At 38.9% G+C, this 27,025-nt stretch overlaps 1 protein-coding gene across 3 annotated transcripts in view; it reads left to right on the forward strand.

Annotated features, from left to right (window-relative positions):
* Nucleotides 1-27,025, forward strand: part of LOC120543437 (VPS10 domain-containing receptor SorCS1) — a 1,156,507-nt gene that overhangs the window by 918,052 nt on the left and 211,430 nt on the right. For all 3 annotated transcript variants that reach the window (XR_005636356.1, XR_005636351.1, XM_039776557.1), the window contains exon 6: nucleotides 5,417-5,481. Coding sequence is in view for 1 of the 3 variants with exons in the window: in XM_039776557.1 (XP_039632491.1) it covers nucleotides 5,417-5,481 (65 nt within the window). In the remaining 2 variants the exon portion in view is untranslated. The remainder of the gene's footprint in view (nucleotides 1-5,416; nucleotides 5,482-27,025) is intronic.

Consider the following 27,025-nt stretch of genomic DNA (forward strand, 5'->3'; position numbering starts at 1 on the left):
GCTAAGCTCATTATAGCTTTTTGCTAGATGTCTCCTGACTCAGTAAACTTCTGGAAATTCTCCTTTAATCTAACCTTACTTGAACATTAGTGGGCATGGGTCAGTGAATCACTTGACTCCAATGGAGAGTACTGGCAAGCTGCTGTACACTTGGTTGGGAGCTGGCAGGCTAGAGATCTGTGTCACACCACTCAATTAACCTCAGTTCCTTATTCTACCATTTTCTCCGCTGGGGCTCACTGTGTCTGTGTGGGCTCTCTCACCGATCTGTGCAGGCATCAACAGTTTTTAATTCAATATGGAACTCTTCTCACATGGAAATTATGCCGGGTGCTGTAGGGATGGTGTTGTTGCTGATAATCTTTTACTGTATCAAACTTCCTAAATGTGTCTTTTGATCTTCCTAAATGTGCCTTTTGTCTTTTTTTGTGATTACTGAACTGAAAAAATGTGGTCACCCAAAAAGTTAATTAATTAAAAATGCAGATATTATTCTCCGTTTTCACCTTTTGTCCACAGTACCCCATCATTTTTAACCCCCAAAAATGGAGACTTTTCAAAATGCTCACTTCTGAAAATGGCAGCTTTGAGTTCAAGTATTGATGAGTGAAACAAAGAGTCATACTCTAATCACACTCTGATTTGTGTGTGCTTATTAAAATATTACAATAGAGTGGACACAGAGGAGCTTGATTCCATGGCACTGTCATGAAATTGCTTGGGTTTAAAAGCACAGCTGCCACAAACACTTCCAAAAATGTCCACTAGAGAGGGAAAACACCATCATAATACCCTGACTAGAACTGAAAAGGGCAGAGACAAATCTTGGTAAAATAAAAAGACTTACTTTCACAAAGGCTATGAAAGCTGCGGCAGCACAGTGGCACAGTGGTAGTGCTGCCTCGCAGTAAGGAGACCTGGGTTTGCTTCCCGGGTCCTCCCTGTGTGGAGTCTGCATGTTCTCCCCGTGTCTGCGTGGGTTTCCTCCGAGTGCTCCGGTTTACTCCCACAGTCAAAAGACATGCAGGTTAAGTGCATTGGCGATCCTAAATTGTCCCTAGTGTGTGCTTGGTGTGTGGGTGGGTGGGTGTGTGGGTGTGTGTTTATGCCCTGCAGTGGGCTGGTACCCTGCCAGGGATTTGCTCCTGCCTTGTGCCCTGTTTTTGTTGCGATTGGCTCTAGCAGACTCCCGTGACCCTGTGTTAGGATATAGCGGGTTGGAAAATGACTGGGGTGGTGCAGTGGGAAGTGCTGCTGCCTCGCAGTTAGGTGACCCAGGTTCGCTTCCCGGGTCCTCCTTGTATGGAGTTTGCTTGTTCTCCCCATGTCTGCATGGGTTTCTTCCGGGTACTCTGGTTTCCTCCCACAGTCCAAAGACATGCAGGTTAGGTACATTGGCAATTCTAAATTGTGCTTGGTGTGTGTGTGCGTGCGCCCTGCGGTGGACTGGCGTCCTACCTAGGTTTTTTTTTCCTGTGTTGGCTGGGATTGGCTCCAGCAGACCCCGGTGACCCTGTAGTTAGGATGTAGCGGGTTGGATAATGGATGGATGAAAATGACTGACTGACTGACTGACTATGCAAGCCACAAAGCCTGAAAAGGAAAGGAGTAACACAGTAAATAAAGTCCCAGTACAGAATCGAAAGCAAAGCAGAGGTTCAAAAATATCAATGAACACAGTCCCAATACAAAATACAAAAAACAAAGTCAAAAACAGAGCAGGAGTTCAAAATACTAGAAACATCGAAAAGCAATCATAAAGCACAGCAAAATCACAATAACTCTCAACTCCCAGTGTATTCAATGAACAGTGAGGTATCTTTGAGAGGCCCCACATTAAATACAGTGAAGGGTTGTACCTAGTGGTGATGGGCAGGTGGCCCCGCCCCTTGTGGGACCACCCACAAAACACAAGGGATATAATTAAGGCCCTTCCCCTTTTCTAACATACACACAGAAAAATATACAAAATATATAAATAAATAAAACAAAGATTAATACAATTAAATGATACAAAATCGAACAAGACAGACATGAAACACAACTGTGACCAACAGCCAAGGGGAAGATGCTGGCTGAAACATGGCAGGCGCTTGATGTATAAATTGTGTTTTGTACAGCTTGAATGATGCATACATGAGCAAAAGGAAAATAATTTTCCAATCGCTACAGCTTTGTGATAAGTCATCATTGTTAGCATCCTTTTAAAGACTTTTCCACCTACACGTGTATCCCCAGTGTATACAACCTATGCGTTTTAGGTCATTTTATTATGGACAGAGCTTTTTTTTTAAGTGATGTGAAAATCATTTTTGTTTAAACATGAAAACATTTGTTGACAAAACATTAGAATTGTAGTTACCGTAACATGCATATTTTTGGTAGTTGTTCGGTCACTAAACCTCCTTAATGTTACATTTTTCTCAAAAAAACATGTAAAAAGTATAGCATTTTTTGGTTTGAAAAATTACATTTTTATTAAATCTAATCTTTCGACTGTAAAATATGCAAAACACAAAAAGTACAAAGTCAGAAGTGTAGAAAGTATAATAATGATGCAAATAATAATAGTGATGATGAATAATAATTTGAACAGAAGACCATTTCAGCTTCACTGCCTGAAGATAGATTCACTTCGTCATCACTGCTGATGAGAGACGATTTTAATAAGATGCTGTTATGAGGCTAGGAGAAGATGCATCTACACTGTTGCCCGGGCAACACGTGGGCCTGACGCTTATACAAGACATGCCAATACCGTTGTCCGAGTAACGCTTGGTACTAACTCTGTTGGCACATTTACATCCGAAGTAAACCTCTGGTCTTACGCGAGATGCGTCTATACTGTTACACGAATGACACTCGGGACTAACAGTTTTACCACTGTTTCTACAGCCTGAGTGATGCTCAGGTCTAATGCTAAGGAGGTTAATTAAAGTTCAATATAAGAACCAATACTGAAAGGAGTATCAGCTCATAGCATAAAGAACTGCATTCACACAAGACCAATTTAGGGACACTAATTTACCTAACATGCATATCTATATGATACAGGAGGAAAACCAGAGTTTCCAGAAAAAAATGAACACAGGAAGAACATATAAATGCCACAAATTGATCCCAGGACCAGGAGCTTTGAGGCAGCAGTGTTAACTTTTTGGCCACCATGCCACCAAATGTTGTCATGTAGAAGGAAAACGTTCGACAAAAAGAGCACTGTACATTTATTTATTTTAGAAGCAAATTAAATTTATTTTAAGTATTTATTTAAATACCAGCCATGTTACCTGTCAAAGACAAGTAGTTGAATATGTTTTGAAATATTTTATACCTCTTGCCCTACATGTACCTTCAGTGCTTTTCCTTAGTATCCTTATGTGTCTGAACCTCCCAGGACTGTCACTCCCAATGTCAAATCTGTCCTTATTTTCAAGGTGCCTTGCTCAACTCCTGTCCACTTTCATATTTCCTATCTTTGAAGATAACTCTCAGAGTGCCTCGTACATATTCACTCCTCTTTGTGTGTCTCACACTCGCATTTCCTCTTTCAATCACATCATCAAAGCCAAATTGACCAATCACATCAAAGCCAAACTGACCAATCTGGTTGCTCATAAGAATGCAATGATACCACCAGGCAGGCATCAACCCCAGACAGGACCAATTCATGCACAAACCCACACTACTACCCAACTAACTTAAAGCACACATCTTTGAGGATATGGGTGGGAAAAATATAATACTCAGAGGAAAGTTCACATGCATATTCAGAGAATGTGTAAAACACTACACAGACATCAGCTCAATTTTAGGTTCAAATCCAGGACTCAGGAGAAGTGAGGTGGCAACACAAAAAACTACACCACTGTGCTGCCCTAAAGCAAACTGTTCAGCAGTTAATACAAAAGATGTTATGAGCAAACTTCATTAATTAAATGAAACAGAAACCAATAAAGATGACTGAGTCCTGTGTGATGCTACTTTTGATCACACAGTGTTAAATCAGTCTTCAATCAATTGTTTTTGTTTGCACTTAAAAAATTAAAGTTGACTCTCGCAGAATCACTGCAGAAGGAGGGCTAGTTTGGCTCCATGGTGTCTTGCACCCATACCAGATTAGCAGCAGATTGTGTGAACATTGATAGTAAAATGGCTGCAGTCATGTTTGGCTATCTACTCTAGCAATTACATTACATTCTAAAAAGCATACAGCATGTATATGAATACTTAGTTATGCTAATGTGAGGTCAAGTTTATAATAATGTTCATTCACTATAAAAATAAAATACATGCTTCTGCAGTTAACAATGATGCCTCATGAATGTAGCACCATAGGTACAAATCGCATGCATTGTCATTGTCCATGTGCAATTTGTGTTTCCCCACCGTGTTTGTCTGGGGTTTTCTCCAGTTAGGGTAACTGGTGACTGTGAATTGGCTGCGCCTGTTTGGATATGTGTGTGTGTGTGTGTGTGCGTGTGCCCTACAATAGGCTGATGTCCTGTTCAGGGACATTTTCTCCTTCTCAGAGATGTTTTATAGGGAAGCCGAGAGAGGACGTGCAATATTGTTATTTTTTAAATTGTCTCCTAACAGATAACAGACTAATTTTATCGAGATGTTGAAAAAATGAACATTTGTTTTCTTGAGATAATCGAATAATTTTATTGCAAACTCAAGAAAACGAAACTTAACCTTTGCTTCTGGCATCAGGCTCGCTTTGATTGTGACGCCTATACAGCTGAAGCCTTGCTAACCGTCTTCTTAAATGACGGACACTAATGTTATTATTTTCTAAACTAAGGCAAAAACATATTTCAGCCCGCGTCCGCCCTTGATTGAATAAAAATGTGACACGCTGATCAATACAGTTCTGCTCTTCTGCCGTTTCAAACAGGACGTGGCTTCAATAAGCTAACCATTACACGTTAGATACAATTATTTCATAATTTCGAGAAAACAAGATCTTTTGTTTTATCGAGATCTCAATAAAATTAGTCTGTTATCTCAAGGTAAACAATTTAAAAAAATAACGTTCTCTCTCGGCTTCTATAGTTTCAACCATTAATGTCTTCCAAAATTAATTTACCCACACCCATACAGGAATACATTTTTTTCTTAAGAATTTTTGTGTTTTTGTTAAAAAAGATGACTTTCTACTGTTAATGCTCCAGGTTCTAAGAAAGGTTACCTTAGTTTTTCAAAAAACTGCTTTTATAAATTTTATTTCAATCCATTAGTTGCATTAAGCGATTTGTGCAATGTAAAAATCAAATGTGATTTTAATCATAACACCATTGCATCTTAATTAATATCTATAAGGGCCACGTGAATTCCAGTTGGGTGTTATGCTCAGATAAGGCTTAATTCATGTTCCTCTAAACCAAATACTTCTATGTTATTTTCTTTTCTTTAGGTCTGCAGAAGGGTTAGATAAGGAGCCAGATCTAATTCATCTGGAGACAAGCACAGCAGAGGGGCGTAAGTACATATATGCATATACATTTATATTGAGATACCAGCCAATCACAGCTTTACAAGAATGAGTCAAAGAATCTTCAATATCTTTTTTGTGAACCCGGAGTCCCTTAATGAAAAAATCATATGAGTCTGCAAATAATGTGAAAAAAATACTAATGGTTCAATTCGGTTTATTTTTGTAGAGTGCACTACACTGAGTGTAGGCTCAGAGCGCTGTGACAAGTACACTGCTCAAAGTAATTACAAACGTTACAGATTACTAATTAAATAATGCATAAAGACAGATTTGCTTAAACATACAGGTATTCAAATCAATTTCAGGGGGAAGAACATAAATGGAGCTCCACACTATCTGTTCATTAATTAATTGATTTGCTATGGCCAGTTGAAAATGAAGAAGAGGAAAGCAAAAACTTCAGTCAGCAGCATCCCAGGTGAAAATAAACCTCTGGGGGCCCACAGTCAGTTATAATAGAAGTGTTCTTTTATCTAAAAGAAAGGAATAGCAGATTAAAAGATGTTTTCCCATTACATTGTCATTGGTGTAATCATGTTGTTTTGGGATGTGATTTTCTTATTAACTCAACTATCTGTAATTTGTTTTTTATTTTTTATAATGTGGATACTGTGAATGCTCAAGTAGATTTTGGGATAGCTATGAATATGTTTAGGAATGGTTTATCAATGACAATGTACTGTATTTAAAATTATCAGTTAAGCTTGTCTGTTGTGCAGCTGTTCCGTTCTGTTTTAATAAAATATACACATACAATACAGTGGAACATTTATTCATTCCTGTTATGATTTTTATTTTCAGAACAAATTTTTATTTGTACTCAGATTGATCTAACATAAAAAATGGGATGTAACAAACATTCAATAAAGTAAAGATTGAGTACTAAAATAGAAAATATGAAAATACTAACAGCCCACACTAGGCCCTTTCTTCTATCAAAATAATTTTTACTAATATCTTTGTTTAAAATTCATATTATGTCATAGTCATATATTTGGCAATATACGTCTATCCTTCAGTCTATCAAGGAAAAACCACATGGACAATGGAAAAACATGAAAACTCCATATGAACAAAAGCTGGGCATGGGATTCTAACATATAATGATTGTTATTTAGCAGCACTAACCACTATGCCACCATATCTATCTATCTATCTATCTATCTATCTATCTATCTATCTATCTATCTATCTATCTATCTATCTATCTATCTATCTATCTGTCTGTGTCTGTCTGTCTATCTATCTATCCAGTAGAGATGTCCACATTTATTTTTGGACTAGGTCGTGCTTCCCTCCTGTTACATGTGTTACAAGTTTCTGCTCCCATCTCCATTAATTGTATTGGTGGTGATTTAAAACGTTTCATCTATAGTACCTGATAAATCAACATGCAGTTTTGTCAAACGACTTGGAGAGTGAAATGTCTGTTTGGCTTGCCATGGTGTAAATCAACAAATTAAATGTGGAATCATAGAAACATTGAGCTTTAATTACATCTAATTAGAAAGAAGTGAAACCAGCAGTCCCTGTGCCAATACATAAAGTCTAATACAGAAAGGTTTTTTAGAGCATAACACATCATAACGTTCTTTCTGTCTGTCCTTTTCTTATTGGATTTCTCTCTGACTTCTTCACAAGCAGAAGAAATTGAGCTTTTTTCGATTAGTGTACATTTCTTTAAGCACTTGAGTTTTGAATTATAATACTATTTTGTGTACCCTCATTTAATATTTTGCCATTTTGTTCTCTGTTCATCTTCACAGAGATAAGCCATGTGTAATTTTCAAAGTCATGTCATTTGTTCAGCGTATATGTAGAGAGAGACCAAGGGAAGACCAATGTTAATCTACATCAGCAAATAGAAAAAAATGAAAGTTAATTCTAGGCTGAAAAATCAAAAGACAGTTTTAAGTAACATTTTGGCTGTTGTGCCTTCAGTATATATGATTTATCTTGATTATTTCATTTTGATTTAACCTTAATTTCCTTTAAAGGGCTTTTTTTTTTTTTTACTAAACAACCACAACATTCCATTTCCTTGCCACTAGGTAGCAGTCACGTCACACTACTTAACCTTGCTGACATTAGAAGGTGACCGTCATTGGATCAATTATTAGAAGTTACATTTATTTGTTTGTTAAACAGACAACTAAAACTGGCTTCTGTGGACAGAACCCCTAAGGTTGTGATTTATACCTCAGGGATACTAAGGAGCCCTGTGGCAGTTTTTAATTAGAATTCTAAACCGTCGTGCTGACACAGAGCGATCAATACACCATATAGCAGATAATCTAGAATTGATAGAGAGGGTGCATTCCCAGAAATATAAAGCATTTCAGGGGATATTGATAGCATAATAAAAATGTTCCATACAGCATCTCTTACAGTACACAAATAAAACTGGAAAGGAATCCTACTTGCTCTTTTTATTTGAAGTTCTGCTCATTATAAAATGTTTGTCTTGCAAAAAAATGTAAATTATATAAGAATGGAAATAGGAAAAAGTCAAAAATTGACCGGATGGTACATTTAAAGCAATTAAGAACTTTGGCAATGAAAAAAAGTGTATGGAAAATTGGACTGAGTAAGGCCGGGTTTATACTTCATTGCGACGCATGCTGCAGCAGATGCTCCTGCTATGCAATCGTTTTACTGTTTATACTTTATGTAAATCTGGAAGAATCCACCAGGTGGCAATGCGAGATATTATCATGGTAAGAACAGGTTCGGCTTCGCTGTGTTATGAATTTCATGGATCACCCATTAAATTCCAATGACACATTACCGCAATATCTCTGAAAAGTATGTTTAATGATCAAATCCATCAATCCAGGGATGTGTCCATTCTAGCTAGCATTGGGCACAAGGCAGAAACAATCCCATCACAAGGTGAATACCAGCACACACACACACACACTAGTGTCATTTTAGCGTTACCAAATCTGCATATCTTTGGAAGGAAACTGGAGCACTCTGTGGAAACCCAGCAGGAAAACATGTAAACTCCAGACAGGGAATACCAGCAACGTTCATACATTATACAGTTTATGCCTACATTTTGTCATTTACTACTAAAATATGAAAAACATTTCTGTTTTAAAAATGTGTTTACACAGATTATTGTAGAAACGGAACACACATGAAATGCGTGTGTTCCAAATAACGATCTATTATTTCTACTCTAAAACTCCACTTTACTCCCAGATAATCAATCAAGGCATGAGCTGGGAGAAGTTTGTACATGTTCTAAGTCGGTGGGGGGATGGAATAGCCAGCTGCTTGCTGCTTGTCTTTTTTGGCACATTTACAGGACAAACAATGCAGGTGGAGAGGTGCGAACAGATTTAAGGTGGGCTCTCGTTATTCTATTGTTAAAGGCTTCTGATACAAGCCAATTCCAAACAGCCATACTTCAGACCAATGGGGGAACAGAATATTTTAACACCTCCCCCTAAAACCATATGGTAAGGTAAAGCTTGGCAGGCAACCTGGCTTTCTTACGGGGGTTGAAAGACTTTAGCAGAGAAACACTTGCCAAACTGGTTTCAGGCACTTACCTCAAATCCTGTCGTAAAATTCAAAGAGACTCAGTCCTGGTGGAAGGGAGAGGTTCTTAAACCATCAAACCATTGCTATTATTATCAATAGTGTAACACTAATATTACATTGGTTTGCCTAAGTTACAAATAAAGACGTACAAAATATTTATCAACTTATATCCAAAATCTCATATCACATCAGCGTGGCAGCGTTCTGAGCATGATGTATAAATGAGCCCTAAGAGATTTCCATGAGTTACCAGGGCATCCCAGAGTTAGGCAATAAGTGAACAGTCAGTTCTTGAAGGTGGTGACTTTGACAAGGCCCAGATTGTGATGGCTAGACGACTGGGTCAGAGCATCTCCAAAACGAAAGGTCTTGTGGGGTGTTCCCGATACGCAGGGGTTAGCACCTACCAAAAGTGATCCAAGGAAGTAAAACCGGGGAACTAGTGACATTGCTTATTGGCTCATTGATGTGCATGAGCAGTGAATGCTAACCCGTTTGGTTCAATGCCACAAAAGTGCTACTGTAACAAAAAATGCTGAAAAACTTAATTGAGGCCATGAGGGAAAGGTGTCCAAACACATAGTGAATTGCAACTTGCTGCTCATGGGGCAGCATAGCCATAGACCAGCCAGAGTGTCCATGCTGATCACTGTCCACTGCCAAAAGCACCTACAATTGGTATGTGATCACCAGAAATGGAGCAATGGAAAAAGGTGGCCTGGTCTGATGAAACATGTTTTCTTTTAGATCACGTGGATGGCTAGGTGCATTGTTTACCTGGGAAAAAAAAGCAACAGGATGCAGCATGGGGAGCAGGCAAGCTGGCAGAAACAGTGTGATGCTTTGGCCAATGTTCTAATGGGAAACCCTGGGTCCTGGCATTCATTTGGATGTTACTTTGGCATGAATAATTTGTACCAGTTACTGGCATTGGCCATTATAACAGAACCAATATTACAGAGGACCTCTGGTAATAATTACTTTTCCCCGCCTCCTGGTGTAAAATGAATCTTGTCCGAATTGGGGTTACGACGTATTTTAAACATCCTCATGCTCTAACCTTTGATTGAATACTTGCACATTGTTTTCCTGGAATAATCTACTGCCATTAGGGTAAATATGCTTCATTTTGGGGTAAACATGATCATTCAGAATTACTTTATATTTAATCATTGGAAGTTAAACATGCCAATTACTTGTACCACACTCCATAACCAATAATAATAATAATACAGTTTGTTTAGCGCCTTCACAAAACATCAATGAACCTGTGTTTTTCAGACTTACCCATTTGCTTGCTGAGAACAAGTGAAGAACGGCTCTTCTATTCAGATTTTATGTGCTATAAGTGGTATAGGCATCCAACCTACCCAAACGTCTCACTTTTACTTTAGATTGATTTTGGCAATCAAGAGATTTAGATTTGTGTTTTTCTGTTTTGACTTGATAATTCCACACAATGTACTGCTGTCTTTTTCAGCCATTTTACAGATTTTCAGACTTGCTTGTGTGTGTTTGGTGTCATTCATTGTCCTTTTGCAAGACTCAGTTTTGGCCATGCTACAGCTGTTGGGTATTTTACCAGCCTCAGTCCTAGGGGAACATGGGCCAGGTATACCTGTATGCCACTGTTGTTACAGGGCAGTAAGGTGCTAAAAGCATAAAAGAAGCAAGCAGCAGTTAGGAATCTCTGACTATACTTCTTTTTATTCTTATTTGCCCAGAGTTGTGTAATTTATTCAATCTCTGCTGCCAAGATCAACATGTTTATTGCTTAAACTATGGTACATATCAATTTCCTTTGCATAACAAAACTGTATACACATCTTCATTGGCTAAACAATAGCGGATGCTAACTATCACTGTATGCTGATTAGAGACCCATGTCCCCAGAATAGATTCATTTTCAAACCAAACAAATACAAACATTCACTAAGAAAACAGGCAGTTGTGTTATCACAGTGTTGCATGGTGATGAGATACCAATCAAAACAGTTTGATCTTCAAATCAGGTGACTCTTTTGCAAAACAGGAAAATATCTACAGTATGTCATGTAGACGGCTATCAGCAATAACCTGTGTGACCCGTAGGGGGCTTTGCAGCAGACGCAAACACTACGACACAAGCCCTGGGTTCAAACACAAGTTTTATTACAATATAATAACATACAAAAGGCTATGAAAGTAACAAAACAGGTGTTATTTTCCTGCTCTTTTCTCTCTTCTTCCTTCCGCTCCTCCAGACAAGCTTTGTGCTTCTTCTACCTGACTCCAGCTTGCCTAGATGACGTTGAGTAGCTTCTTTTATCTTGGACCCAGGGGTATTTTCGATGCTAGGGCATAGCCCAATGTAAGTACTTCCACAAAGTAGTTCCCAGCAGGCCTTGTGGGTATCCACACAGGTAGCATCACCCAGGGAGACTGACACCTTTTATTTATATAGCACATTTTCATACAAGCAATGTAGCTCAAAGTGCTTTACAAGATGAAATAAAACAAACAAGATTAGGCAATAATATTCATTATGTTACAATAAAGAAAAAGGTAATGTCAGATGGCCAGGAGGGCAGAAAAAACAAGGGATCATGTAGTCCTGCAAAGTTGTCACCCCCTGTCACACTCTTCTCCTGGCCAGGTATTGTTCCTCAGACCAACCCTACAGGAACACTAGTGTACCCAACTGCTGCTCTTGCCATCTTCTGCCTGCCTCCTGGTTGAGGCAGGATGGTCTTTGCCCTCATTCTTGTACCTTTGAATTGCTGGCCTCCCGTCCAAGAAGGAAACTTGCCCCATCCCACCTTGGACGCCCACCCCTGCATGCTGTCCATCACACCTATAACAGACCTGTTCAGGGAATTTGCCTTTTTTATTTATCATCCCAGTCTCAAACAAAGAGTGCCTATTGCCCCATCTTCTGTTGGCTTTTACTTTTGCTATTTAAATGTTATTTTTTTTCCTAAGAGCAACACACAGAAATGTCCTTTTTTGAAAACGCTGGTTTCTCACCCATTACAGATAGACACTCTGATATAAAACTGAGTTCATTGGAAACTCTGCATGAGGCATTCAGATCCTGTGGCTACAGATGATCACCCCTATACTTCAGAAACTGATGACTTGAATGAGGTTCTTGCTGTGATGCACTGTTTAGTTTTCTCCAAATGTGAAGTTTGGCTTATGACTAAATACCTCAATTTTGGTCTTGTCTGTGCAGTAGACATCCTTCCACAAGTCTTATGGTTCACTCAAATCGAAGTGTGGCCGCCAAGTTTTTTTTGAAGAGAAGGGGCATACTACCATTCCTGTGACAGAGTCATAAATTGTCACATTTCCCATAGTGACTGAGTTCTGTAGATATCTGGATGTACAGCAGCTTTAGAGTTCTTTATTGGAGCTTCATATGTTGAAATGGCAAGAATATTCACTCCTGGTTGGCTTAATGTTCTACAGTAAAACAAATCATTTCATTTTTTTTTTATTTAAACTGTTTTTTAAATTTTCTGCTCAGTTTAAAATATCTTACTACTTGTGAGGAGTCCTATACATTTTTCACTTTTGAACAAAAGTAGTGTAGTAGGTAAGAAGGGCTGAGAATCAATAAGCTATTATATCACTTAAAGAGCAGTGCTTGCAGCCTCTGTCTTGTCTGGTTTGGCAATCTGCTCAGTAATAGGGTAGAGGTGAGAGGTGACCCAGTAATATTCAGTTATGTGGCTGCATTGCTCCATGGGAACAAATGCTATCTTCTCGGCAGATGTGTACTTGTAAGGATTGTCACTAGTTGATAAGCATTCAGGCAGCTTTATCTCTTTTGCTGTAACTCCCACTAGTTTAGCAAGTGCCGAACATTACAAAGCAATTGAGTGTGAATTTTTAATTAGCTAATCAAAATCAAAAACTTTGCTAATGAGAAACTTGTATTAGTTACTTTTTTTCAGTGCAACTGAGCATGTGCTAAGTACTTTCTCTCATTTGTATGTAGATATATGCAACCCACTGCAAGGTAACACTCTTAGTTATCAGTTATTTTTATTGCATAAGCCATGGGGGAAATAGCTGTTAAAATGAGCAGCTGTTAAAATAAAAAAGAATACACATAAACACAAAAAGCCTGTTGCAAAAAGCATTTGTAAAACAGAAAAATGTAGTTATTTACTGAATCCATGCACATTGCAGCAGTCATTACCACCCAAAAGCCAGATGTTTTCAAAAGTGACCCCATAGAACTACTGTACATGCTATATATTTGCATTATGATGTCAATCTTTTGATAGCAGTGTGGTATGTTTGAAAAAACTGAATTAATGTGCAGCAATCTACAGAAGTAAAACATCACTGTGTATTCAGGAGACATTTAACCCGCTGGGTTTATTATACACTTCCTAACTTCAAAAATGAGTCGTAGGCACACCATGCATAATTAAGTCAATTTTAAATTCTAATTATATATAGCAATATAAATAAAGTGTTGTCTGTGTTCTGCGTAGAACAGGTGACATAACCAAACCTTTGACAGGACTCCTGCTTAGGGCCACTTTTTATTAAGAAATTCATGACTTTATTTTATATATATATTTATATCATTTGTCTGTGGGAATAACTCATTACTACAGCTTTCTGTCCTCTTGTTGTGGTTCAATTCAAAATGTGGATGCATTGAAAGGGGAAATCACACTTTTTGGCATATGGGTTCAAAGTAACTCTTACCTGGGCCAGTTTAGATACCCCATAATGAATGGACAGGTTCACATACTTGAACAGAAGGTCAGTACAGGAGATGGTCTGCACACAGGTTGCAACTGACAACCCTAACCCTAACGTCCTACTCTAGCTCCCTTCAGATTAAAAGAACACACAGTTTTCTTCATCAAGAAGGTTCAGTGGCTTAGAAGCAGCGGCTGGAGCAGACGCAGTATGGAGGGGAGAGGACAGAAAAGTCATTAAAAGTCATTAAGCTGGTCGGAGCTGAGTCTTTTAAATGTTCTAAATATTGTGTGAGAAGCATGTTGCACGGTAAGCCTGCAAACCTGAAGCTGGTCCTGCATGCAGGTGGACAAGAGTGTGCTTTTTTCCTATTGAAATGCAGTTTAAGAGGGGGTTTACAAAGGGAGAGCCATAGGATTACTGTACAATATATATACATATATATCCATCCATCCATTATCCAACCCGCTATACCCTAACTACAGGGTTACAGGGGTCTGCTGGAGCCAATTCCAGCCAACATAGGGCGCAAGGCAGGAAACAAACACTGGGCAGGGCGCGCACACACACACACCCACACACACACCCACACACCAAGGACAATTTAGGATCACCAATGCACCTAACCTAACCCAAGCAGACATGGGGAGAACATGCAAACTCCACACTGGGAGGACCTGGGAAGCCAACCCGGGTTGCCTAACTGTGAGGCAGCAGCGCCACCCACTGCGCCACCGTGCCACCCTATATATATATATATATATATATATATATATATATATATATATATATATATATATATATATATATCAAAAATAAACCATATTTAAAAGATACAGTTTAAGTTTATGTTTAAAAACATAAAGTGAGGTACAAGTACAAAGCTCCAAAGGCAAGGCATTTTATAATCATAGGCCCGGAAAACCAAAACCTCCATAACCCATAGTACTCAATCTGCATAATGGGATGGTTAACAGCACAGAATCAGAAGAACTATGAAGGCTCTGCCACCCACAGAACGCAGGTTGTTGAGCTTTTGTCTGTCAACGTGTGTGCTGAAATCCATCTTCATATTTTCTGTGTTCTTTATGTTTAGTTGTAGTCCGTTCTCCTCCAGTTACATCAGGACCTCGAGATTTTGACATTTACAAAACAAGGAATACTACTGCTTAAAGCCTCGTTCACACTTTATTTATTGTTGCATTCTTTTCTGCAGCCTTGTCACACATGTATTCCATACCACACCAGTAATATCAATTCTATTAATGCCTCTTTTAACTTCAATGTAGAAAGAGTTTTTTTTTAAATTATGCTGCTTATTTTCAACTCGAAAACACCATTAAATGCGCCATTGCACACGACTGTGTTTTCTCCACAGAAAAGCCAGAACCCCCTCTTATCCCAGTTGAGGATATGCACATTTCCATTGTTTTTTTTTTCACCAGACATATTTAATTAAATCCTAAATGACAGATTCGTGCAGAGTTAGTCATGAAAACCATTCCAGACAGGATCTAACTTTTGTATGAATTGTTTCACTACATTTTACTGACCTAAACCTCTCAGCATGCATTTCTGGGGTTGACTTTGTACTATAGCTTGCTTCAGTAGAAACTTATCCTCCTTACCAGCCCTGTTTCCCGTGATTATGAATGTCGTTCCAATCTAAGCCACTCTGTTATTTGTTTTATATCTCAGTAACAGAAGGAGATGCAAGTAGTATTACAACTGGCCGTGTACATTAGAGCGAGATGTGTCTCATGATGTGGCAGAAACGTTTACCTGTAGCACAGGAAATTACATTTTTTCCAGTGGAAGTTGATTACTGTTTAATGAAATTACCAGCCTCATAAACTTGTTTGAAGTAGAAAGACAACACTACTCTGGAATGGGAGAGGATTTACCAGTCTGAAGTGGTTACAGAGATTTTTTCAAGTCTTGCATTGCACAATTGCAACTATGCAGTATTTGGTTTTAGTGTAATTATCAAAGGTGGTCTTTTATACTGAGAAAGAAAGGATATCTTCTAATTGGTAAATACTACATGGTCTACAGTTTGTGGGCAGCTATTGTAAATATGTGACCACTAAGCAGTTAAAAAATGTCTGAATCTGTGGTTTCTCTCATAATGAGTAGGATTGCTATTGTCACTACACATCATCTGTAATGTAATGCTAACCTTTTTAATGACAATCTAAACCCAGTTCACCTTCCCTACTAGTGGGTGAACAATCCAACACTTGGTAAATTTTGCTTCACCGTTACAGAAAGAGCCAACATTGATGGATCAAAAATTGGTGTCATTTTGAATGCTTGGCTGCCACAAGCCAGGTACTGCCCATGGTAACTGTTCTGATGCCACCTTCTGAAAATGCAAAAAGCCAGAAGGATCATTCATAGTCTTTACTCATATTGAAAATAGAGATGAAGCAAGCTTTTGCCAATGTGCTCCATGTGAGGCTTTTGGCTTCCTTGAGCTCACCATAGGGCACCTGTGTGACAGTATAACACTCCAGTCAAAATCCCCACCTGCCACTGTCTCAGGAGCAGATCACACCTGGGCAGACATTCGACCCCAGAAGTGTGAGTTCAGCAGAGTTCCCCCTCCCACCTCACCGGGTTTGTGAGAAACACTAAGAGTGTATCTGTAATAGGAGGACATTAAATGTTAGTTGTGATGTAGTGGGCAGTGCAGAAAGGCCTGAAATGCTACCATCTGCAGGAAGGGCTACCTATTGAGAGGATGAAATTCTGAAGTAATGATTGCCTTTTGAAGCGCTGATTGCTGATACTGCTGTGGTGATGTTTGGTGGGTTAATGGACATAGTTGTGAATACCAGGTGGTTACAGAAGCAGGTCATGCATCAGACCATTGCAGCAACACAGTCAGCTGCATTGTACACCTGTTGTTGGTTTTGTGGACTTACCAGGTAGCAAAGCAATAATGAAGAGAGCACACTCTCACCCCATCAGCTAAATCAAACTACATCTACAGATGTTTCAAAGTAATATTCACTGATCATGGAGCTGGAGAGTGGTGACATGTTGCATGTTGTTTAGCACATGCAAGTAAGAACATACCGGACACTGTGCTTATAATAAAGACCCTATAAACATATCAGCCTGTTTAGAGGGTTGCCGCACTGCATATACCACGGACATGTATCATCACTTACCTTGTCTATAAACAAATTGCTGATTTGACATTAACTATTAATAACTTGCATACCAGTGGTATAAATCATTAGATTTAAACAGAGATAGGAATATCTTGGAAATAACTAAATAAGAGATGAGTTATAGGGTCCTCTTTGGTAATTTCATGGCAACCAGATGTGTTGAAGTCAGGCCTTAATAGATTCTGAGAACTGAGATTGAGGGGGAACAGGAAACTAATTGATCATTCCCCGGCTGTCATTTTAGATTGACGTATTTGCATGCTTCTCTGTTTACTGTACCTGTTTTCATGCAATTTGCACCAGCATTTTATTTTCACAGAGAGTGTAAGTGACATATTGAATTTCTTTTTAGATGTTTCTTTTCTAATTCCCAACACTTAGGAATAAAAATCTACATTTGGCTCCCAGTCTTACCAGTTCTGCTTCACATATGATGAATGGATAGGCTAGAGCCACTTTCTGTGGGGCTCATCTAAAACAGATAACAATCAGTTCAGTGATTTGTAAAAGCGCATAATTGAATTTAAGACACAAATGTTCACTTAGAATACTAATGGCCTCTTTGTTTCCGTTTTATTGCTCACAATTTAGCGCACCCAAATCAGATCATTATTCCATTTTCTCCCAGGTGTTTACAAGCTCATCTATGTCCTGAAAGTTCAATAATGAATCATTCTCTTTATCCTAGTAAGTGTGTCATTTTGGTCATAATGGATCTTGCAAGCTGTTTTTTTTTTTGGATTCCAGACACATTGGTAATTAGTGGACAGTAACTTCTGCCATAATCAAAATATGAATCCTTTTTAATATTATATAGCACATTCCATAATAGCTCCCACCCAACAATAACATTATAGTATATTGAAGTAGGAATCCTTACAGTACATGTAAAAGTAGTTGGACCCAATACTGCTAAAAGAGATCCTACAGACCTGAACTGGATCATCCAGGATTTGTTAATGGATGCATGATGGTAGAAGCTGATGTTTTTGATAAATTACAGTTTATCAATGGAACTTCAGCATCACTAGTGCATAATCATGTGAGTTAGACCAAGTTGTAATGCAACTTGGAAAATCACATACTGAATACTTTATAATTCAGTCCCGGCATTTATTGTGAAGAGCCTTTTAGTGAGCACTGTAATAAGCAGAATGTAAGATATGATAAAAGCAACTTAAAGTAGGAAGGTACTAAAATGCTTGGTGGGCAAGGTTAAGCAAGGAGCAGAACATTGGCACAGGACAAGGACCATAAGGGTCATAATGGAGAAAGGAAGGCACACTCTAGCAGTTGTGATGTAAATCAACATGTAATGCTGGAAGAAGAGTACTGAGCAGGAAATGTTAGGCTTGTGATTAGAACCAAAAAAAGCTTGCCAGTCCTATCCACTTAATTCTTCCAAAATTACATCAAGGCCAGCTTTATAGGACCCTAAAGTCCTACTGTCTGCCACGCTACTTGGTAGTTTATTTCATGTGTCGATGGTTGTCTTTGTTAAGAAAAACTTTGTAATGTTTGAGCGAATTTACCCTTAACAAGTTTCAAACTGTGTCACCGTGTTCTTGTTGAACTCATTTTGAAGTACACAATCTCTATCCACTGCAATAATTCCCTTCATAATTTTAAACACTTCAATCATGTCACCTCTTAATCTTCTTTTGCTTAAACTGAAAAGGCTCAAGTGTTTCATCTTTCCTCATAACTCGTCCCCTGCGGTCTTGGAATCTGCCTAGTTGCTCTTCTCTGGACCTTTTCTAGTGCTGCTATGCCTTTTTTGTAGCCTGGAGATCAAAACTGCACACAGTACTCCAGATGAGGCTTCATCACTGCATTACAAAGCTTGAGTATAACCTCCTTGGACTTATATTATACACATCAGGGTGCTGTATAACCTAACCATTTGTGAGCCTTTATAATGGCTTCTGAACACTGTTGGGAAGTCGATAGCTTAGAGTCCACTATGACTCCTAAATCCTTCTTATAAGGTGTACGTTTGATTTTCTGACCTCCTATTGTGTTTTCAAACCTAATATTTTTACATCCTATGTGTAATACGTAGTTTAAAAGGTTGAGAAATGTTTTGGTTTAAAGATTTAATGGCTGGAGGAAGAGAAGTGAGTATCATGATAGGAAGACAGCAGATGAAAGAAACACTTCTCTTGAACCTAGTTCATTGATAGTCATGAAACCGAGTATGGACTGGGTAATAATGACACATAACAGCAAAAGTAAGGTGCACTATTTGGTAGAAATCAAACATATTAAAGAAAAAAACTGATCCTCTACCAGGACAAATTCTGATAAACCTTTTTAAGTCAGTAATTAGGCAGGAGTAAGTTTGTTCATTGCGTCATTTATTATTCTTGGAGCATCATGCTGAAGAGGGAACATCCATCACAGTAGTCTATAACAGCATGGCCAGAATGATCAAAGAAAAGAGGGTTGTGATTCATTTTATAAAATATTTATATGCAGTGTCAATCATTGCATACATGGTTTGTTGGTTTACACCCAAATGACTCATCTATTCTATATATCCTCTTTAATAAAACCCTTGTGTGCGTCCAGTGTCCGTGTGTGTGTGTCTTCTAGTGAAGTGCGCATGCGCGGTTGGCCACACAGCACGTGTTCAGTCTCTTCCTGTGTATTCCCTGTGTAGAGAGAGAGACAAATACACACAGGCGCGCGCGAGTCACACACACACACACAGGCGTGCATGAGTCACACACACACAGGCGTGCACGAGTCACACACACACACAAATGTGCGCGCACGCGTCACACACACGGGTCACACATACACACACACACAAACACAAGACACACACACACACACGAGTCACACACACACACACGAGACACACACGCACATGCGAGACACACACACACAGGCACGCGCGACAGACAGACACACACACACAGGCGAGAGACAGACAGACACACACACACACAGGCGAGAGATAGACAGACACACACACAGACACAGAGGCGCGTGCTTATGAGACACACACGCAGGCCCGTGAGCGAGAGAGACACACACACACACACACACACACACACACACAGGTGCGCGTGCGTGCATTGTTGCAATGTTACTTTTCTTGGTTGTTTATTAAATTGCAGATTTTTCAAATGTTCATTTTTTTCCCTGTGCTTAAAACTCATTAAAAAAAAGAGTTTTTAGCGAGCGGTCATAAGGCTATAGCGCAGATTCTTGCAGTGTTAGTTTTCTCTGTTGTTCATGGTTTTCTCAGTGTTATTCAATGTTTTTACATTTAGTTTACTATTACGCTGTGCTTTCTATGGTATAGTTCACTATATTTGTTCTTAAAAACTTAAAAAAATATATATTTACATACAATTCATACGGTCTGGAGTGGATTAATTGTATTTACATACAATTCTATGGGGGAAATTACTTCGGTTCACGATCAAATCGGGTTACAACCAGAGTTTTGGAACGAATTATGGTCGTGAGGCGAGGTTCCACTGTATTACTGTCATACAAAATTACAGGCATTTTACGGAAATACAAACCAGTATTACTGAGAGAGAAAATTTAACACACACAATACAGTGACGCATATTATAGCCACATACAAGGTCCCTTGCCATTTAATATAGACTGTTCATACAAATGTTTATGCACTACTGTTCTAGCGCCCGTTATTTTAACGGGCTTAATGTCTAGTATATATATAAAACCATAAGCATAAATGTGCAACGATTTTATGTGACTTTTTATGTCACGCTTTAAATCAGGCTTATTTTAAAACCTACATATATATGTTTGGTATAATTCTTTTCAGAATTTATCAGACTTATTCTTCCTATATCTTTAGGTTTAGCTATTATCCTTGAAATTTCTGTGCAATTGGCAACTGTCTAATCTTGCTTACATGATATCTGATGATCCCTTTAGTGGTCTTTTAGTACATTTTGTGCATTATATCTTTGTCTTTGTTGTTCACTTGATATTTATCTGGTTTCCTGATATGCCTGAACAGGTTTCTGACATTTATTAACCCTTAATGCTATTTCTTTAAGATGAAAGCTATGTTACCCTAAAATTATTCTCTCACAAAATCAGAGCAAAGTGCTTTAATTCAAAACAGTTCCTTGTTCAAATCAAAACAAAGTACAGTGCAGTTTCTTCTTCAACAAATAAATATATAATCTATGAAAAAACTGGTCCATGGGGGTTAAAATTGAAATAAATAAATACATAAATAGATAATCCAAACAGTTAAAATCAAAGGTTAAAACACAGTCTGGATCTATCCATTAAAAAAATCATGAGCCTAGTATATCCCTCTAAAACCGATGTCTCCTCTGATCACCCTTTTAGGACTCTTCGTAAAGATGAGATGTCCTCCAGCGTAGTCAACCTTTAAATGTGGCTGTTGTTCCCACGAACTCCGCTCCTTTCTTCCACCTCCATTCCTCTGTATTCAACAGGAGCTCTCTCAGAGCAGTTGGTCACTCTTGGAGCACTCAGCAGGAGCGATCCTGCCCTTGTGAGCACCATCCATTCTTTCAACCTGACCACTTACGTCATTACCACAGGGACAGCTCAGCCATGATCCTGCTCTTCCTTTCTTTCTCTCTTTCTTTTTTTAACCTCCAGCTCTCTTCTCCATCTTTTTCATTCTTTCTTTTCTTGAGAAACCGGGGCATTAGCTGGGTTGAAGGATTGAGGGAGAGGCCATATTTGGGACATTATCTCCCCTGGCATAACAGAGGGCAGCCTCCCTCTCACAGGGTCTGCCGGGACTTGTAGACTGCAGGAGCAGCCCTGTTTGGTTCCGTGGGTGCTGCCAGGGAGTGCTGTAGGTGCATCTGGATTCTTGGAGGGACCTCCAACGCCACACCCAGAAGTGCAGCCGGAAGAAGGTTGAGAAACACCTGGAGCACTTCTGGGTGAGCTATAAAAGGAGCTGCCTCAAACCAGTCAGAAAGCTGGAGTCGGGAGGTGGAGGACAGAGCTTGTGGGAGAGGAGTGGAAGCGGCAGAAGAGAAAGAGAGAGAAAGGAAAGAGAAGAAGGGATTGAGCCATTTTGGGAAGAATTGTGTGCATTGTGTGCTGTAAAGAAAAGGGAAAAGATTAAAGGGTGTGTTGTGGTTGGACTTGTGTCACTGTGCCTATCTGTGTCGGAGGTCAGTATTCCACACCATCCATGCTGCTATACACGGATGCCTGCTTGGAGCCTGAGCACGCTGTTTTTGTTTAAAACTAGCATTCTGCCTGCAACTAACATACATCCTCACAGGTTCCACATCCTGGGGCTCCACCCACAAAGCAGATGGAATAGACGCCACTTTAAAGGGACAGTAAATAATAAACAAGTGATAAATAAAACTAACAGGGTATAACAAAAACAACGATTAACCAGAAAATACAAGCCAGGGGAAAAAAACACTCTAGCTTTCACAAAACAAAGTTAAAGTTAAATGGCTTTTTTTTTTGTTCATTTCCTTTTAATCTCTGAAGCGTGCCTTCAAAGGGTTTTCAGATGGTGTTTTATGATTTAATGAGTTGGCTATGTCAGGTCCCCAGCATGCTGATTTAAAATTCTATCTCTGATTTATTTTCAGAATGCTAGGGCAGAGAACTGGACTGTTAATCAGTAAACTGAAAATGAATCCTTTTTGAGAAGGAACAGTAAAATGATCACACCGTATTGCAGATACGAGATTAATTGTGCAGAGCTCAGAGAGAGTGAAATGAAGATCCATGGTTTAGGCAAGTAGCACTTAGGGGTGCAGCTCCCTGAAGAGATGTTGTAGCAGCTAATAAATGCCGACAATATGCTTGACCATGGTGTCAAGCAACAGTATGCCTTCTTTCTTGGGGTTTGCTTTATTTCTCCACACAAAATCAGCCATCCGATAAGCGGAGGCTGTAGGCGAAGATGTCGAGCTGTCAGACGAGCAAAGTGTTAGTAGATTTGGCTAGCGGTAACTGTGGGACCATTTATCATCGTTTGCTTCCAACTTTGGCCAGCATCCTCTGTTAGGAATACCAATCAGGAGCCAATGCCGTCTTTCAGGATGACCTTAACTACGATCAGATCTGTGTGTCTGTTCCTTTTGGTTTTGCTCTCCCTGTCTAATGCACACATCCAAACTACAGTACACTGTAAAAGCTGCCTGCAAGAGAAGCTATCAGGTTTCTTTGTATGATTTGCAACACTGTGCATTGGCATGAATTAGATTAAAAGCTGGAAAAATAGGTGGGAAAATCATTTTTGTTTGCTTTTAAATGTTTTTTATTTTAATATTTCATATCATTTATAAAGTAATGGATCCACAGAGGTGCTCTTTTGGCAAACTTATACATCACCATACTTTCATGACAGTTGATAATAGTAATAAAAGGACTAACAGTGTGTTTTGGCAGAAGCGGCTGTGGCTGTCTTAACACCTTATTCATTGTTGTAGATTGTATCACCTTAAACTCCATTGTATGATGGCTGATCAGGACACCGTAACACTAGAAATACTGTGAAGGATGCCAATAGGAGTTTTAAACTTTTCAATTATACCATCAGTATGTGTTTCATGCTCCTGTCCTTCCTTGACTTTTCCTAAATAGCTGTATTGCAAATTGCCATGTTGTTGTAACTCTTAACATTTTATTCAGACACTGTGATTGATTGCATTTTTCATTGTGTTGTACATTAAAGACCCTCTATTACTGCCAAAAGCAACACCAGTGAGCACTGACATTCAGTTGTAAATTGCTGTCTCACTCCTGTATCTCACACTTGTTCACATTTGCGCAGTGCCAGTTGAAGCCCATATGGAACCCCAGACAGTTTCCGGAGCATGTACCACATGAGTTTTATAAATGCTACCCCTTGGTGTCCAAAGTACAATGGGCTAAGAGGGACTGCAGAGTGATGTTTGAGCTGTATAAATGCTGTTCCTCAGTGTCCAGAGCATGCACCCGTTAACTTTAAAAAGCAGCACTCCTCGGATGGTGGAGCCTTAGGCAGCTGCCTGTGTCCCCTAATGGATTAACCAGATCTGCTTTTGCATATCCTTTTCACCTCAACAAATCCACTTATACCGCTGATTAAACATTGTTGGTCGAGTGTGAACTTCTGTCTCTCTTTCTGAATGCTAGAAAATATTCATTATCACTCACATTGTTTCCCAATGCATGTTAAATAAAATAATAGACAAATCTGAAAACCAGTTGGTTTCAAATAATCATTTGAATACAGCTATATGGAAATGTTGGTGCACTTATTGAATCACATAATGCTATAATGACACATGTATACTCAAATCATTATTTTTCCCTAAATGGAATCTCATTTACAGCCACAAATGACATTCCAGCATTCCTTACAACTTCAGCATGGTACAGTCTCTGATAAGCGTCAGCATGTTCATGTAGCAGAAGCAAATAAAGTTCGCATTGTATTTGTATAGTGTCACAAAAATGACAAGAAGACATCAAAACAGGTTTGGAGCAGCCACCCATATAATATGCCTTGACTGGAAATGGGTAAATAGTTGAGTCCAAAACAGAATTGATGCTGATTGCCAAAGATGGCAGCTTTATTTGCCGAGACAGGAAGTGACCTCATCAGAGGCACCGGAACCAGGAGTGACATTATCAAAGGCCCCAGAACTTTAATTGAGGTCATCAGAGATGTCAGAACCGTGCAGGATTTCCCATGGATGTTCTGCAAGGGATTGAGAAAGAAAGTCAGTGCACCTTGCCTCCCCCTGGTCTGCCATGGAATTATTATTATTCAGGCTCTTTAGCTGTCTCCCAATTGCACATGTGTGACAATAGATTGTTGGCTCTGCTGTGTCTGTAAAAATGTTATGTGTCAGCAACTCTCTAGCCATTCATGGTCAATGAAAGAAATGTCACTGCGAGCAATATTTTAATCTCACATTTTCCAGTAAACATGTTTTTTTGCCAAAACGAGAAGCCTGATCAGTACAGTTAACAAAATGAGATGGGAGATGTCCCCCCATGAAAGGCAACACAACAGATGGTCAAAGCAGCAGCAATTGTGAAAAGGGGATGCCTGATGTAGCGACAAAAACAGCTGTGTAAAGTGCCATTTATCATGTCATGTCATATTCTAACCCACGTAATCTAGCGCAGGGTTGTTGGGGGAGACTAGAGCCTATCCCAGCTTTCTATGGCAAATAAGCTAATTTCCGATAAAACAAGCCTGCTATGTACCAAACTGTGAGCAAACTGAGCTACCACCCCACTGCAAAATGCACTTTTACCTGAGTTATAGCTGAGTCACAGTTTATCTACAGTAGGTTCAAGTCCCACGCCCAGTCATTGTCCATGGGAGAGTGCATGTTCTCCAAGTCTGTGTGCAGGTTTTATGGCAGATACTTTAAGTTTTCCTTCAACATCACCAAAGTTGTGCTGTTTAATTTAACTTGGCCCTAAATGAGTGCATGTGTGGATACTATGATGGAGTGGCTCCCGTTCCTGGGCTGTTTACTGCCTCTTACTCCATATTGTCAGCATAGACTCCAGTCCCCCATCATCCTGAGCTGTGTTAAGAAGGTTTACGAATATTGTGGTGTGCTAATACCTCCTTTGTATATTTTGTTCCCTGTTAACTGTTTAAAAACACACTTTATGCATTGTGTACATTTTCTTGATTCCTTAATCATACCTGTACCAAATAAATCATGAGCAGAAACAGAAAAAATTAAAAATGCATTGTAACTTCATAATTAAAACTTTAACTCAGTCCACATTCTTTTAAAGCATTTCAACAGTTAAACAAATCTCCTGTATGATAGCTTTGCCCAGGAGAAAGCATTTCCATTATAGCCTCATTAACTGGTGTATGTAGTGTATTATAGACAAATTAAGTAAATTATATTTAAATTAGCTTCCCCTGCTAAATTTGTCTGTGTTCTCGTTTTATTCAGAGGATCATAACTAATGGAATTGTCAGTAATAAAATGGCTTGCATGAACAAAGAGAAGAAGGCTTGGGTTGGCTCGAATAGCTTCCCCACTACTATCAGTCCGTTTCATTTAATAAAACATTTGATGAGATGATACATTGTAAACATATAACTGTAATTCTGGCTTTTTTAATACATTACATAAAAATGGCATATCAGCACTGCATAAATAGTTGGAGTAAAAAAATGTAACTTATGACAGTAGTAATCTATATTGTAGCTGTGATATTTTTATAAATCTATACATTACATTAACAGATTTCTGTTCTTAATGTATCACCATAGATAGATAGATAGATAGATAGATAGATAGATAGATAGATAGATAGATAGATAGATAGATAGATAGATAGATAGATAGATAGACAGATTTTCATTTGTTACTAGCAGGAAATTTGGCTTTTTACTGAAGCTCTTTAAATAAATAAATACATACTAGAGTGACTAAAAAGGAAGAAAAATTTAAAAAGAAGAAACCTTCTGACTTGGCTGTCACAGTCCCAAGTGAGGTATTATGCAGACGTATTGCTGTTGGTATAAAGGAGCCCACGTAGCATTTCCTGACACACATCTGCTGAATTATTTGTTGGATGAAAGTTCTCAGTTAGTGTATCAGAAATGTGCATGGTATTCAATTTTGTTTTCACTCTCTCTTTTGTTATGACCTCCAGGGGGTCCAGAGTGCATCCCATAACTGAGTCTGCCCTTTTAATAGCTTATTAGCACACTACAGCCTAGAAAATTGAACTGGCCCTTTTCAAAGATATAGAAGATATGAAGGATGTCATTTCCCACAAAAAGAAAAGAAGTCTCCTAAGGAAAAAGAGCTTTCTCTGTTCTTTCGTATACAGTTCCTCTATCTTCCGAGACCAGTCCAACCTGTCATTAATGTGGACCTCCAAGTACTTGTAGGAGTGCAGCACTTCAGCACCCACTCCCTTGATAATGACCAGGCATAGAGGTTTTTTGGTGCAGCAAAAGTCAATAAGCAGTTCCTTGGTTTTGCTGATGTTAAGATGCAGACAATTCTCTTTGTACCAAGAAACAAAGTTCTCAAGTTGACTCCTATACTCTGTCTCATCCCCTTTATCAATATACTAGCAAAATACCCGCGCTTTGCAGCGG

The sequence above is a fragment of the Polypterus senegalus genome, chromosome 1 (assembly GCF_016835505.1).
Source record: "Polypterus senegalus isolate Bchr_013 chromosome 1, ASM1683550v1, whole genome shotgun sequence".
Lineage (NCBI taxonomy): Eukaryota > Metazoa > Chordata > Cladistia > Polypteriformes > Polypteridae > Polypterus > Polypterus senegalus.